General features: G+C 46.5%; 1 protein-coding gene across 4 annotated transcripts; it reads left to right on the top strand.

Annotated features, from left to right (window-relative positions):
• The first annotated feature begins 5,062 nt into the window (after positions 1-5,062).
• ERCC1 (ERCC excision repair 1, endonuclease non-catalytic subunit) lies at positions 5,063-15,932 on the top strand. 4 transcript variants are annotated; one of them, XM_088449862.1, is made up of 11 exons: positions 5,063-5,144; positions 5,953-6,125; positions 7,557-7,675; positions 8,845-9,111; positions 9,253-9,356; positions 12,224-12,323; positions 12,418-12,494; positions 12,660-12,759; positions 13,128-13,199; positions 14,766-14,834; positions 15,737-15,932. In XM_088449862.1, the coding sequence occupies exons 3-11, from the start codon at positions 7,589-7,591 to the stop codon at positions 15,788-15,790; spliced, it is 930 nt and encodes a 309-aa protein (XP_088305988.1). In that variant the 5' UTR covers positions 5,063-5,144; positions 5,953-6,125; positions 7,557-7,588; the 3' UTR covers positions 15,791-15,932. The 4 variants fall into 4 exon arrangements, with proteins under 4 accessions (XP_088305988.1, XP_088305989.1, XP_088305990.1 ...); XM_088449863.1 differs by having other exon boundaries at positions 5,953-6,019; XM_088449864.1 differs by lacking the exon at positions 5,063-5,144 and adding an exon at positions 5,202-5,286.
• Positions 15,933-16,258: the final 326 nt, after the last annotated feature.

The raw sequence follows: 16,258 nt of genomic DNA on the forward strand, positions 1-16,258 counted from the left end.
GCCCCGAGACCTCAGGACGGCTGTCTCAAGAGCCACGCCGTCAAAGATAGTCGACCCAGATCCGGGTGAAGACAGGGCCCCTGAGACAACAGGTCCCGCCGTTGAGGTAGGAGGTACGGAGCGTCGATGGACAGGCTCCGCAGATCGGAGTACCACGGCCTTCTGGGCCACGCTGGGGCCACCAGGATCAGTGTGCCTCCGTCCTGTTTGAACTTGCGCAGGACCCGAGGCAGCAGAGATATCGGAGGGAACAAGTAAGCCAGTTGAAACAGCCATTTCACCGACAGCGCGTCTATCAGACTTGCGCCTGCGTCCCTTGTCCTTGACCCGTACACAGGCAGCTTGTGATTGTAACGGGACGCCATCAGGTCCAGCTCTGGCAGCCCCCACTTGTCCACGAGTAGTTGGAATACCTCTGGATGAAGCGACCATTCCCCGGGATGCACATCGTAACGGCTGAGGAAGTCTGCCTCCCAATTGAGGACTCCTGGGATGAAAACTGCCGAGAGAGCTGGAAGATAGCGCTCCGCCCAAGCCAGGACGCGGGACACCTCCGACATCGCAGCTCGACTGCGAGTCCCTCCCTGGTGATTGATGTACGCCACCGTGGTGGCGTTGTCTGACTGCACCTGAACGGCCCTTCCGTGAAGAGCGGTGCCGGACGACTGCAGGGCTCTGTATACTGCCCGCAGTTCCAGGATGTTGATGGGAAGAATCGCTTCCTCCGCCGACCAACGACCCTGAAGTGACAAGGAGCCTGTCACCGCCCCCCAACCCCGGAGACTGGCATCTGTCGTGAGCAGAACCCATTCCGGGATCCAAAAGGGGCGCCCCTCCAGGAGATGCGCTGTCTGCAGCCACCAGGCTAGGGACAGACGCACCTCCGAGGACAACACCAGCATCTGAGAGCGGATCCTGTGTGGCAATCCGTTCCATTCTGAAAGAATCAGCCCCTGCAGGGGCCTGGAATGGAACTGGGCAAACTCCACCATGTCGAATGCCGACACCATGGACCCCAAAACTCTCATCGCTGAGTGCACCGACACTCTGCCACTGCTCAGACAACTGTGAATCCGCAGCTGTAAGGAGGAGACCTTCTCTGGAGTCAGAAAAATCCGTTGCTGACGAGAGTCCAGCAGGGCCCCCAAATGAACCATCCGTTGTGATGGGATGAGGGAGGATTTCTTCCAGTTGATCAACCAGCCGTGCGCCTGTAGACAAGCGACCGTCAGGTGGAGATGCTGGATCAGTACCTCCGGGGAGCTGGCCAGCAAGAGGAGGTCGTCTAGATACGGTAGCAACCGTATCCCCTGGCTCCGAAGGTGAGCCGCCATGACCGCCATCACCTTGGTAAATACCCTTGGTGCCGTGGAGAGACCAAAGGGTAGAGCCCTGAATTGGTAGTGGTTGTGGAGAATAGCAAACCGCAGAAACCGTTGGTGCGATGTTGCTATAGGCACATGGAGGTAGGCGTCCTGGATATCCAGGGAGACCATATAATCCCCCGGTTCCATCGCCAGTATGATGGAACGCAAAGTTTCCATCCTGAATTTGGGAACCCTGAGAAACCTGTTCAGGGACTTCAAATTGAGGATGGGGCGATGAGAGCCATTGGGTTTCTGCACCAGAAACAGCGTAGAGTAATACCCCATCCCACGTTGAGACTGTGGTACGGGTATAATGACCCCCGCCGTCAGCAAGGCCTCTATGGCTTCCTGAACCTGCAAGGCCTTGGTTTTGTCCTGAGAAGGACTTGTGCAAAAAAACTGGCAAGGCGGCCTGTGCCGAAAAGACAGGGCGTACCCCTGGGAGACCACTTCTCGCACCCAGGCATCCGTGGTGGTATTGTGCCAGCACTGGGCGAATTGAAGAAGTCGGCCTCCCACTCTGGGGTCCCCCAAAGGGAGGCCCGTCCCATCACGCAGAAGGCTTATCTTCTGGCTTGGAAGAAGGGCGCCTAGCACTCCAGGCTTGCTTCTTTGGCTTTGTGGCGGTCTTGGGTGCGGACTGCCTCGGGAAGGACTGACCCTTTGCCTTGCCCTGAACCCGAAAGGAACGAAACGCCGAGCTCCGGACCTTAGCAGGTGTAGTAGCTGAAGGGAGGAAGGCTGACTTGGATTTTGCCAGGGTATCTACTATTTTGTCCAGGTCCGGACCAAATAGTAATTCCCCATTAAAAGGTAAGGCCTCCAAGCCTTTCTTTGAATCCGCGTCTGCTCTCCAAGACCGCAACCACAAGGATCTACGAGCAGACACTGCTGCCGCCGAAACCCTAGAGGTCAACAGGCTAGCATCCAAAGATGCTTCTCCAATGTAGGAGGCGGCATCTCTCATCTGTCCTAACAACGCCCCCTGGACGTCCGGAGATTCATCCGTAAACGTGTCCTCCAAGGCGTTGGCCCACCCCTCAATGGCCTTGGCCACCCAGGAGATGGCCATGGACGGCCGGGCTACAGCCCCTGAGAGAGAATAAATAGACTTTAGACAAGTCTCCACCTTCCTGTCCGTAGGATCCTTCAGCGAGGATATAGACGGCAATGGCAAAGTAGCACTCCTGATGAGGCGTGTTACATGGGAATCGACTGCAGGCGGAGTTTCCCATTTCTTACAATGCGCTTCCGGGAATGGATCAGACAAGGGGAACGCTGTAGAAGTAACCTTAGCTTTTTTAAAACTAGGATACCTTGACTTGGGAGCGGGTGCCTCATCCTCAATCAGAAGAATAGCCCGCACCGCCTTAACCAGAGCCCGCACATTGATGGAAGACTTAGTGTCTACCTCCTGGACTGAGGCATCTGAGGCTGAGTCATCCTGTACCTCACCATCATCCGAGAACCCCTCAGAATCCGAAAGATGCGCAGCCTGTGCCATGACTGAGCGTTTAGACGCCCTGGAGGGCACGTCACTGCGCAACATCGACTGAAAAGCCGAAGATGCTGCCGCCAAATCTTGGACAGTGTGGGAAAGCGCATCCACCCAGGGTGGAGGAGCTGTCACAGGAGCCTGAAACGGCACCACAGCCGGCTGTGCCACAGGGGTGGACTGAATATACATTGGCAACCCCGCATAGGGACCAACAGGCTGAGACCCCGGGGGAGTCTGCAATAATTGTGGGACACCCGGGGAATGGGGGATGGCAGGCTGGGGCAACGCCCTAGTAGGGGCGGCAGTCGGGACCGACAGACGGTCCGCGATGGACACCAGCACCTGGGAAAACATCGCCCATGGTGGCTCCTGCGAAATGGGAGGTTTAGACGTACCAGGGACCGCCTGGCACCGTCCGCACAGGCCGTCCTGTGACAAATCCTCCCTATCCACTCCTGCAGAACAGCGCCTGCAGGAGAACAATGCTGGAGCCCCGGAGTGCTCAATCTCCTCCTCAGACATGACTTAGGAAGAAAACGTGCGCACTCACCAGTGTGCTGAACAACAGCCCACAATATGGTACTGTGTAGCACACAACTGTATGTGACGGACCTCACAAATACGTGATCTATATAGGTGAGGTCAGTAGAAACACCCTTCCCCCGCACACCTGTAGGGCTTGTAGGAGAAGGAAAGGGATAGGTACAGGCTGACAGTAAGTAGAAAAAAGACACAGACAGGCAGCACTAGCAAAAGTCACATACCATGCAGGAAGATATACTCACTGCACCTTTCCACTACAATCAACCTCCCAGATTCAGTGTCTGGGAGGGCTATAGCGCTGTGTACACTGTCCTTCTGCAGGGGAGAGGTACACAGGGGGACCGGTCCGCGTGCTCCCTGAGAGTATCCACGCTGCCACAGAGAAAATGGCCGCTGGAGACCTCAGAGGAGGAGTGGCCGAGTATCTGCAGCTCAGCGACGCCAGACTCTGAGCTGAAAGGCGCGCTGAGCTGAGGGGAGGAGCCGCTAGACAGGGAAGGCTTCCTCCCCTGGCTAGCATATTAACCCCCGGGTTGCCGGCATCCCGCTTGCCGCGATATTAACCCTGGTGGTCTAGTGGTCTGGCGGGGTATGCCTCCGCTGGAGGGGGGGCCCGCCGCCACCGCTAGCGCCCCCGGTCTGTCCCCTAGACCGGGGGCATGGGACTGCATTTGAAAGGAACCCGCGCACCGCCGCTAATCAGCGGTGCGCGGCTTACCTGATCTCCCCGGCGTCTTCCGGCAGCAGTCCCGGGGGAAACCAGAGTCCGGCTAGTACAGACTCTGGCTTCCCCCGCCGTGATCCCCAGTTCAGTGCTGGCGTCGCGGCGCCAGCAGGGAGAAGGAGCGGCAGCGTGGGCGTCTGTACAGACAGCCCAGCGCTGCTGCTCTAGAGAAAAAACTTATAGTAAAAAATAAATAAATTTAACTAAGTTCAATAAAAAATTAAAAGCTTTAGGGGGCTGCTCCTGCAGCCCACCCCGCAGGGTGACCCGACTCCGGCCGGGCACCATCTAAAACTGAGGTGCCTGTGGCTCGGGGGCGGGGTATAGGGGAGGTTGGACCCAAGTGCATCCTGGGAGCAGCTAAAAGCTTTAACTCCGTGGTGCCCGAGGATCCAGGATCCAGCTATACCCCAAGGTCACCCTGTGGACCCCTATGGACCCTGAAGTAGAAATATATATATATATGTGCAATTCATTCTATTCTAGCAGGGCTATAACAAGGTGTGTCCAAGTGGTGCCGCCGCACAGAGACTAAAACATTTAGTATTCATTGCAAATGCATTGCTTTATAAATGTTGGAGGGTACCCAGGTGGACAATGATTGAGAACTGGTTTAGTGTTGTGCATCAGTTTACAAATAAACAATATTTATCATATCACAGTAATGATAAACTATGATGCACACACCCGTATGATGTACTTATAATAACATGATATACTATATACAGTACAAGTAGAGGGATCCAGTAGATTGCATTTTCTATCCCAGCCGGAACACAGTGTGTTTATAATCTTAATCTATTTGCTAGCTAGACTATATAAGAATGCAATATAAGTTATTTTTTTTCAATTCTGAAAGACGATTACGATCATTACTTCGTAAAAAAAAAAAAAAAGGCCTTACCAAAGACTACATTTCCCAGCAGGCATTGCGCGCCCCCAGCTCCCCCTCCCCTCATGTACCTGGAAGTGTTAGCTGCCCGTGGCTGGCTGCTGAGGATTAACATGGAAGGTGATAATAAAACTGCAAATATAAAATCAATGCAACTATCTGTGTCTGCAGAATGTGTAATGCAACGGATGCTGCTAGCTATGCAATGATGATGCTATGTCATGTTCTCTGGCTGCTGTGGAACTAAAATTCCCAGCCACAGGTTGATCTCCATTATCACTGCTATTATCTCTATAGCAAAGACATTAGAAGCAGGATAGGCTGAATGGAACGTGTGTGTGTATGTGTATGTATATATATATCTATATATATATCTATATATATATATATATACACACACACACACACACACACACACATATATTTGTTGCAATGGAGATGTTGGCTGACTTTCTATCAGTAGAGTGGCTAAATGTAATAGGTCTGTGTCTGTCATTGTATAATGCTGCACATTGAATCAGTTTGTCAGGATTCCGCAGAGGAATGTTGCATTTGTGTAAGACCTGTATTATGCACCTGTGTTTCATGTCTTATGGGGTCTATTTACTAAGCAGTGTTAGGAGAAGTGAAAAGTGATAAGGTGCCAGCCAATCCGCTCCTAACTGCCATCTCACAGGCTGTGTTTGAAAAATGACAGCTAGGAGCTGATTGGTTGGTACTTTATCACTTTTCACTTCTCCTAACACTGCTTAGTAAATAGACCCCTCACTCTTAAGTGGCATAATATAAGCATACAGCATTAAATTACTGTTTACTAGTTAAACAAACCAGAAATGAAAGAAAACTCTTTTTGTAGGAGAAAATATGTTTTAGATTTTCACCCTGGCTCTTTAGACCAGCTCAGAATAATCTTCATTTTACTTTTTAGCCACTGAAATAAATTGGGCTGCTTGATAACAGAGGATGACCGAGAGTAAGATTTCCTGACCATAAACGTGAGTGTATTATCATAACCATACATCTTCCGAAGTGGATGTAGTTTAAATCCCGGCTGTCGGGAATCCCAACACCAGTCAGAATCCGGGCACTGGCATCCTGACAGTAAGTACTGGGGTGAGGGTTAGGCACTAGGACAGTGATTCCCAACCTCTGTCCTCAAGGCACACTAACAATCCTAGTTTTAGGAATATCCATGCTTAAGCACAGATGGTTAAATCAAAATGACTAAGGTACTAATTAAGTCACCTGTGCTCAACTATGGCTATCCTTAAAACCTGGACTGTTAGTGTGCCTTGAGAACCGTGGTTGGGAACCCCTGCACTAGGGGGAGGGTTAGGGATAGGCACTAGGGGGGATGGTTTGATTTAGGGTGCGGGGAGGGAGGGGTAGGGACAGGGTTAGGAGGATACCTACTGACAGGTGTCGGTATCCTAACCCTGTCGGGATTCTGACCGCCGGCATCCCACGCCCAACCCCAATTTTTTGTAGAAGAACAGCAGCAAGAATTTCCTGACTAATGCCGTTGACTTAAGTATGAGAGCAGTATGAAATTAAAGGACCGTTAGCTAAGCCCAAGATAGACATCAACATATATAAAAAGGCTAGTACTAAATATGTTTATGGAAACTTTTCCACGCTGTGACAGAACATGAGATATCTGATATTGGAGTCAATTCAGTTACGAGCGATGCCTGTGTGGAAACACCGGCAATGGCACAGCAAATCGCCCCAATTTCATTTGTTTGCAGTTGCATATTGCTGCATACAAAAAAAATATACGTTCTCAGGGCTACCGTAAGTGTGGCATATGCGCTCTGTCGGGCATCACCTGCAATTAAATCTACCCCAGTGTGTTTGCATTTTTGGAGCAGTTGAGTTCAAACTACAGCTATTTCCGGCAATAGTTGGCTAAAATAGGGTAGCAGTGTTGACCTGCAATTGCAGTCTGATTCCCCATTTTTGTATAAGGATCACGATCATGTTATCGTTGTGAGCTGGCCATTGCACGATTATGGGAGGAGCAGAGGCCCAATAATCAGAACGTCTGTATACGCTGCAAGATTTATGGTCTCCATTCACAGCGAACAACGGTCGGGAGGGTCAGACAGGTTTGATAATCAAACCAAAAGTTCCAGCCCGTTTGTCACTCGTTTTCAGGCTGTGAGCGATTATTGGTCATGTCCATACACGGAATGAGAATTGCTCAGTGTATGGCCAGCTTTACATGGTGCTCTAGGCACGATATAACCCACAAATAAAGCCAGATGTTATCATTTTCATGTAATAACTCTCATTTCTTGAATCAGTGGAACAAGGAAGCTGTCTGAAATATTGGCATAGACTCAGGGCCTAGGTCAGCAAGGATCCCAACTGCGATTATGCACGCAATCGGACGATTGTTGCGAAACTTCGTGTGTAATCGCTATTGCAATCTCAGTTGCGATCCGTAATGAATCAAGCCCTTAGTTTGGGCTGCTATGCTTGCCCACTCATGCTGAAACTATTATTATTTTGTATTGTTTGCCTTTCCAGGTGCTGACGAGCTCCCATTAATCAGTCACAAGATGGAGATTCAGAAAGAGGAACCTAAATCAGTAGCAGGGGAGCACAAACGATTCGTAATTCCGTCTCAGGAAACAGACAGCGTCCCGGTGAGATGACATTTTCAAAGTGTGCTAAATGCACTTTAATGCAAGAATGGAGGAGTAAAGAAATACTTTCCAAAAACTCAACACAGGTGTTTTTTGTTGGAGTAAAGAAATACTTTAATATTTCAAACATATACATATTAAAAAAATATATATTTTAAAGTACTTAAATTTGTGTATCCTCTGTATAATGCAAGATTTGGGCTGTGTACGGTTAATCATCATGGAGAGGCTATTGTCTGCTATTAAGTGGGAAGAATGGGAGGGAACGTGAGGCGCTATCAATAGTTCTCTCCAGATAAAACAAAATTGTATAGTAAACTACTGGATGTAGCAGTATAATATATACTCCCTATAGAAAAGTACACACTGCTGCCATTCTAAAACAAGGTAATCACCTCTAACAACAGAATTAAGAAAAAAAACGAGTAACAGCACAATAGTGTGACTATAAATAATATGCTTATTATATAAATATGTTATATTATCAAAACAAAAGGTGTGAATAAATTCTTAAAAAATATATACGCTCTAATTATGTAGCTGATCTAAACAAGATACAAAAACAGTGCAATAAACAATTTATACCCCATATAGGTGGATAATGTTCATATAAAGTCCATATTAAAGCTGTTAATTGATGTAGGTTGCTCACTCACTAAAGGATACATAAAGAGTCTCTTGACATGTTTCAGAGTTAATTACCAGTACCAAAGAGTCCATAGATCAGTGATTCCCAACCTCGGTCCTCAAGACACATTAACAGTCTTGGTTTTAGTGATATCCATGCCTAAATCAAAATAACTGAGGTACTAATTAAGTCACATGTGCTCAAGTATGGCTATCCTTAAAACCTGGACTGTTAGTGTGCCTTGAGGACCGTGGTTGGGAAACCCTGCCATAGATTAAATAATAAGCGGGATATGAAGATTTCCTGCAGCTTGTGTAGTCCCTTGCTGGTGAATCCCACAGCTTGCCGCTCTCAACTGATGGTGGACCGGTGGTAAAATCTGGTCTGCGGTTTGTAGTGAGTGGCAGCGATGTTCGTTGGTAAGAGCAGTACTTTTTGTCCCTGTACTTAGACAGTACTTACCTCTGAGGAAGCTGGAAAGTGGGAGAGATTGTAGCATCCTCATGGCAAAAGTTAAAGGTTTGCCTTTTTTAATCGGCAGGTACGTTCCCTGTTTCAAGCCCCGAACACAGCGCAGTCATCCTGCGTGAAATCAGCTGGCAGTTACGCTGATTACGTTTTTCAGAATGTGACTAAAGGCCCTGAACGCAAACCTCAGGACGAGAGAGTATTTCCGTGCCCAGAACAGAAGCCACAAATCATGGCGGGGGATTCCAAGGAGGTGACCGGTTTCTCTTCCGTACAGTCGGACATCCCAGCTTTAAAATCTGGAGGAGGAAGGAGCTGTATCGTGGTCAGCACACGGCAGGTGACACCTAAATGGGCATTAAAGTGTGCAGATGTCATTATCTCTGTCTCTTTTATACGTTATCGTTCATATCTGAAGGAAAAATCTGATCGTGTGTATGCACCATAATGTTTTCTCTCTTATTGCCTCACCTTCTTACAGAGGGGGAACCCACTTCTTAAGCATGTTCGAAATATACCATGGGAGTTTGGGGACATTGTACCAGATTATGTGTTGGGGGAGACATGCTGTGCCCTGTTCCTTAGGTGAGTCATATATTGTTACATATTTAGGTAACGTAGCATGTGTAATGTATGAAATTGCTCCCTGACGTCCTTTTGAATCTATTGGAATATTTAAAGTAGGGAAGTGCAGGCTCGGATTTTCCCGCTGAAATATGATTTTTCCCGCCAAAATATATCAGGTCTCAGAAAGAGGCAAAACGTCATCTTTCATGGACAAACATCATCATTCCTGGACAAAAGTCCATGAAAGATGACATTTTGCCTCTTTCTGAGACCCGATTTTTGGCGGGAAAATCCAAACTAATCCGAGCCCACACATCCCTAATTTAAAGGATAGGATGGGATGAATATCTTCAGAAGAAGATTTTTTTTTCTCATTCATCCTATCTGGGGCACGCTGCTTACTGTATCTCAGTTGGTAGGGTGCACGGTGCCTGGAACAAGGCCCCTCATGTAATCGTAAAGATAAAAAAACAAACTGAATGGATCTGCGCTATAAAGACTGGCGATGGGAAATTTCACTGAATATTATAGCTGAATGCTATATAGAGCACAAATTTAGATGTTGCTTGAGAGCATGGCTGCCGCAGAAAGGATAAACACTTCCGCATAACTATAATATAAAATCCATACACTCAGAAAATAAGTATAGTGACAAAATAAAAAACTAGATGGTGTTTAAAGTCACCTAGAGAAACATAAAGACTAAAAGTATTGCTGTCAACCTGTATCTGGAAAGTTATTGATATAAATGTCTTTCAAGTAAAAGATACTTGCTTATGTGCTGATGGATGTTACAGTAGTGAGATGTTAATGGTCCATGCTGAGTTTACCAAGTCACAGTTCGACTCCTTTGCTGGATATTTGATGTTAAATGCAAACCGCTAATATCTCCTTTGGATCAAGCTATAGATAATGTAACTTGCAGGTCCCCAGTTGGTCTAACGCATTTTGTCAAAGATAATGTAAACATGTTTGCAGTTGTCTCCACTATAGCCCCATTCACCAATAGGAGCATCATTTTTAAATTAATGTATTTAAAGATGCCATTTTGATGTTGAAAGTGTTGCCAACAGCATTGTCTGAGCATTCCTTCCCCTAGGGACAGCTTTGGAAATCCCCAAGGTTATTATTTATTTTTATTTATTAACAGTTTCTTATATAGCGCAGCATATTCTGTTGCGTTTTACAATTGGAAACATTAATAGAACAAAACTGGGTAATAACAGACAGATATATAGGTAGGAAGGCCCTGCTCGCAAGCTTACAATCTATAGGGAAATAGGCATTGATGCACAAGGATAGGTGCTATATATTGCAATTTGATCCGGCCAGAATGCAGAGTTTCTTGGTGGGCTGCATGATCCAGTCACACAGGAATGTCGGCCAAATGTCAGGAGTATGTGAAAGAGAGAGACAATGTGTGAGGTTATGTGTGGACTGTGAGAGGGGATGTAATAAGACATGGAAGCTATGAAGGTTATGTGGTCAGTTCTAGAATCTGATAAGCTTGTCTGAAGAGGTGAGTTTTCAGGGAACGCTTGAAGGATTGAAGACTAGAGGTAAGTCTTATTGTGCGTGATAAGGCATTCCATAGAATGGGTGCTGCCCGAAGAAAGTCCTGTAAACGTAAATGGGAGCAAGTAATGTGTGGGGATGAGAGACTCAGATCTTGTGCTGAGCGGAGAGGTCGGGTTGGGAGATATTTTGAGATGAGTGAAGAGATGTTTGTTGGTGTAATTCGGTTAATGGCCTTATGTGTAAGTAACAGTATTTTGTATTGAATACTGTAGAAAACCGGCAACCAGTGGAGGGACTGACAGAGCGGGGCAGCAGACGATGAATGTTTGGCAAGGAAGATAAGCCTCGCAGCTATATTCATAATGGATTGTAATGGTGATAGCCTGTTTTTGGGAAGACCAGTAAGGAGACTATTGCAATAGTCAATGCGGAAAATGCAAGGATCAGAGGGCCTGATTCAGAGCCGGACGCTCTGACCAGAGTGCTCGCTCTGAATCAGTGCCCTCCTCCCTAAAAATGGAGCGGCCTCTTGGACGCTCGCATAGCTGTGGGTTACCACCCACAGCTTATGCGAGCGTCCATGATGATGGTCGCGATGGTCAAGACCATCGGGCTTGCGACGAGACCCTGCGGTAGGGTCTCGGTGACCGCAAGCCCTGGAGTGATTTTGGCTCTATCAGAGCCAAAATCACTCCCACTGACTTCACTAGTGATGTCAGTGGGGCCGGATCCAGACGGTAGGCGTTCCCATGGGAATGCCTCCGTCTGGCAGCCACGCCCCCGGCACGCCCACCAAAGGGGGCGTGCTGTCAGTCACCATCGACAGCACGCCCCCTTTGGTGCGAGACCCTGAGCGACGTATTTCTCGTCGCTCGCCCGGTCTCGCGCATGCGCACGACGGAGCTCCCTCCGTCATGCGCATGCGCCCAACATCGACCCGCTTGCGAGTGACCCTCGCTCGCGAGCGGGTCTGAATGACCCCCAGAGTTTTTGCAGTGTCTTGTGTGAGATATGGTCGAATTTTGGATATATTTTTTAGATGTATGTAACATGATTTTGAGACAAATTGAATGTGGGGAATAAAGGACAGTTCAGAATCAAGGATGACAGCAGTTTCCCCCAGATAATCTGAATGGGAAAATAGGATTTTTGGTACTCACATTGAATCCCATTTTTCTGAATCCAAGGCCCTGCGTACTCAACTCTTATGTTCTGTTTAAATGTGGTTCTTGTTTTATTGGTCTTTATTATGGGCTTTGTTAGATAATAAACTAAGGTTCTATTGGTGGAGGAGAGGAGATTCAGTGAAAGGAATTTAACAGTGTACATACATACACCGCAGTGACCCTGTGTTACTACTCTTCCAGCCTGCGTTATCATAACCTGAATCCAGAGTACATACACACACGCCTGCGGACCCTGGGTCAGTCCTATGCCCTCCGTATTCTCTTGGTGCAGGTGGACGTGGTAAGTTTAAGGATCTAGGCCGGACTAGAGAAAAGTTCTGTGGCTTGCTACCATACAACGTCTTTTCAGGACTTTCTTTTTCTTCTTCTTGCAGAAAGACCCTCACTTTTCACTAAAGGAACTGGCAAAAATCTGTATCCTGGCCGACTGCACCCTGATACTGAGCTGGAGGTGAGAGAGGTTGTTGTATGGATAGGCTGGGAGGACGTGTGATGATTTACACTACACTAGGGGGTGACATAATTGTTGGGGGTTTCTGGAAAAAGTCCTGGATAGGTGGAAAAGTTCTACAATGTGGCTAAGTGACCTCGTTTACTTGTGCCCTGTTTCTTACAGCCCGGATGAGGCTGCGCGATACTTGGAGACATACAAATGCTATGAACAGAAGCCGGCAGATGCACTGAAAGAGAGGACAGAAAGCGACTTTATGTCCAGGGTGAGGGCAAGATGGATGAGAGACAAAAATGTGTTTTGTAGAATGGAGCAATGAGCTGTGGAATTCAGTAGGTGAGAGAAGCTCCGTCCATTGTACCAAACGGAACGAGATAGGTGATTGTAAGGGAATATGTTTTTAAGGGGTCTATTTACTAAGCAGTGTTAGGAGACAGAGTGATGAGGTGCCAGCCAATCAGCTCTTAACTGTTATCTCACAGGCTGTGTTTGAAACATGACAGTTAGGAGCTGATTGGCTGGCACCTTATCAATTTTCACTCTGTTTCCTAACACTGCTTAGTAAATAGACACCTATATCTGAAATGAAACATCTGTTTAGACTCCTGTGACAGCCTTTACTCTCTCTTCCAGGTTACAGATTGCCTGACTACTGTGAAATCCGTGAACAAAACAGACAGTTGCACCCTGCTCACCACATTTGGGGTCAGTTGTCTATGAATCTCACTGCACGGCCCCCATCCCTGTATAATTCCGCACATCCGGCTGTGTGAGGTCTGAAACAACAGTTCACGTGACATGATACAGTCCATTTCAAGCCGTTTGGACCAAGCAGTTTATCAGTGGTGTAATTGCAATGCTTTGATACATACAGGGAGTTAGATATATGCATATAATACACAAGGATTTACTTACAGGTGTAAATGGTCAGTTCTAATGTCCTCATCTCTATGCCGGTTGGATGTGATCCAGTGATGCATTATTACTGGATGGGCCTGGCAGGCCCTTGGCAAATTTGGGTTTGCCTTAATGTAAATAAGAATAACTATATAACAATTATACTAAAGCACCAGCCTTGTAGCTTGCCACATTTATATAGTCATTTAACTCATCAAAAAAATTCTAATATATGTTGCTATAGATATTCGCATCATCCAGAATATATAATAGAGATCTACAACAAACGAACGGGTGAAGAAGACCTTGCTCATTAAACTCTAAAACTAAATAGAAAACAATTGTAGATGCGGGATTTGAGGAAGCAACAAGGGAGGTGGTAACAGGACTTGGGCGATGGAGAGGGTTGCATGTAGGATGGAACAGTATTGTGGATGGTTTCATAGGAGGCTGGAGCAAGGCACCCTAACAGTCCACGTTTTAAGGATATCCCCATGCTTGTGCATAGATGGTATAATCAGTGACTGAGGTACTAATTATGTCACCTGTGCTCAAATATGGATATCCTGAAAACTGGGACCAAGTTTGGGAACCACTGGGCTAGAGGATTTATTTACGAAGTGGTGCTTCAGATCGTGTTTATACCCAGTATTTAAAAGGACAATGCTTTAACTAGTAAGACAAGGCTAATAAAAGCATTGCCCTTTTAAATAGTAGGCATAAACATAAGAAGTGTTGGGGTTTTACAATCCAACGTTTCGTAAATAAACCGTTAATATTTTATTTTTTTAATTATACTATTAGAGGTTCATGGAGCCACTGCAAGCATAGACAGAGAATGGAAGTTGAGATTGTCCAGTTGTAAGCTGCATAAGCCTGGCTAGTGGGTTCATTAAGGACTGAAGGGGGGACAGTCTGTATAGGGGTAGTGTCATCAGAGTTAGGATATTCACCATAATAGGTGCATAAACAGATTCTGAGGGCATCATGTGGCCTATTTTAGAAAGATTGTGTAAGTTAAAGAAGCAGGAATTAGTCATTGATTGTATGTGAGCTTAGAAGACTATGAGCATGGAAAGATGTGTGACGAATGTGTTAACATTTCCCCAACTCGTGTTCTCAATATTAGCTGTTCTGTGTTAAATGTTGAAGGGGACATCCAAAACGGCAGATACAGTTCCATGATGAGATTTGTTTCTTCATTTGCAGGGAGAACCTTGTTCATTTTGTATGACTTCCCCCCCACTCAAACCAGCCATAGGGACCCAGCCCCATTTCATAGTTGCACTAATTGATTGCTTGCACTCCACTTTGTACATGTTGCCTACTCACAAAGAAGCTATTGTAATAATTGTGTTGTACTTGTCCCATCAGACCGTGGCGGACCTTGCAAACGCGTCTCGAGAAGACCTGTCTCTTTGCCCAGGACTCGGTCCCCAGAAAGTAAGCTTCATGCGCTGGCCTCTTTGCAGGGTCTACATTCACTGTCTCAATGGTTGCCCACGAATCAGCCATCTCAGCTCAAGCGACATTACAGGTCTGTGCTGATAGAACAGTTATGCATACACAGGAGCGGTTTTGGTCAGTAAGTGGAGTCATTGCTGAACAAATTAGCCCAATATCTGCTCCCCATTCTGTCTCCAATTGGATTTGTGTACTACGGAGCGGCTTGAATGGTAGCTGATATGGGCCAACATTAAAATGGAATAAATGTGAGCTGCCACACCAAGATTTGTAATGATTGTAGATTGCATGGGAACCTTAAGGTGCCTATCCACTAAGCGATATCAATGGACGACTGAACGATAACGTTATTGTCCAGTCCTATTAATCGTGCACAATAATGTCGGAAACAACCAGCGATGCGCTCTCCCGCTGGTCATTTCCGACATCAATCATCGGCTGAACATGTCGGTCAATCTGCCGATAATGACAGATTGGCCACGTTCAGGGATGACTGAGAGTGCCTACACTGAACGACTAAGCGTTCAGTGTAGGCATGCAGGGGATGGGGAGCAATGGTACGATTACGATGTCTTAATCGTACTTTTGTCGCGTAGTGGATACGCACCTTTAGAGCCCAGGATATGTTTCTAGTCTTAATTCTAGCATCCTGTACCTGTCAGAACCCTTGCACTTCCTCTTTTCTGCCTGGGGTGCCGCTCCCTGCTCTGGTGCTTCTAGTACACTCTGGTCTATATCTCAGCCGTTTGTTGCATCAGCTGAGTGTGCTAGAAGCACCAGAGAGCGATACCCCAGGCAGGAAAGAGGAACTGAACGTGTTGTGACAGGTGCTGGGTGCTAGAATGAACATAGTTTCTAAATCTTCATTTTTGCTCCATCAGGCAAAGAGGCTGTTTGACACACTCCATGAACCATTCCTGAAAACGAAAAAGTGAGCTCTTATACGGAACGGTCCAGTCACAGAATCGGCAAAAGTCACCATTCGGAGGAATTAGGCTCTTGGCCTGGCCCCTGGGCTAAACCTTATTGTGCAGAGTATCTCACCCACATTAAATTGTATTTATAAGCTTTTTTTTACATGCATATCCGTTCATTTTTCCTTTATCCTGTATATAAGCACATCATATTTTTGACAACTGTTTATTATGTACCAAAACAAATAGGATATAATTCCTACAAATATCTGTTCCGTTAGTGTTAAATACTATAGGAGTCCTTATGACAGCAGTTCGGAGTGTTGAACAGTGAACTTAGAACACTGCCATATACAGTAATCTACATACATAGAATTTGGGCATGTGCTACAATCTATGGATAACACGTGTTTACATATATATTATACTTTATACATAGATGCACACAAATGTCTTACAGATACAAACATAGGCACATGTAACAAATTG

Source organism: Taudactylus pleione, unplaced genomic scaffold (assembly GCF_031769625.1).
Source record: "Taudactylus pleione unplaced genomic scaffold, aTauple2 ptg000497l, whole genome shotgun sequence".
In the NCBI taxonomy this organism is placed as follows: domain Eukaryota; kingdom Metazoa; phylum Chordata; class Amphibia; order Anura; family Myobatrachidae; genus Taudactylus; species Taudactylus pleione.

Bases quoted from the DNA above. Each gene is read 5' to 3' on its own strand.
- ERCC1 (XM_088449862.1), top strand. From the start codon at position 7,589: ATGGAGATTCAGAAAGAGGAACCTAAATCAGTAGCAGGGGAGCACAAA. The intron at 7,676-8,844 runs GTGAGATGACAT...TTTAATCGGCAG, and splicing joins AGGAAACAGACAGCGTCCCG to GTACGTTCCCTGTTTCAAGC. The intron at 12,760-13,127 runs GTGAGGGCAAGA...TCTCTCTTCCAG, and splicing joins AAAGCGACTTTATGTCCAGG to GTTACAGATTGCCTGACTAC.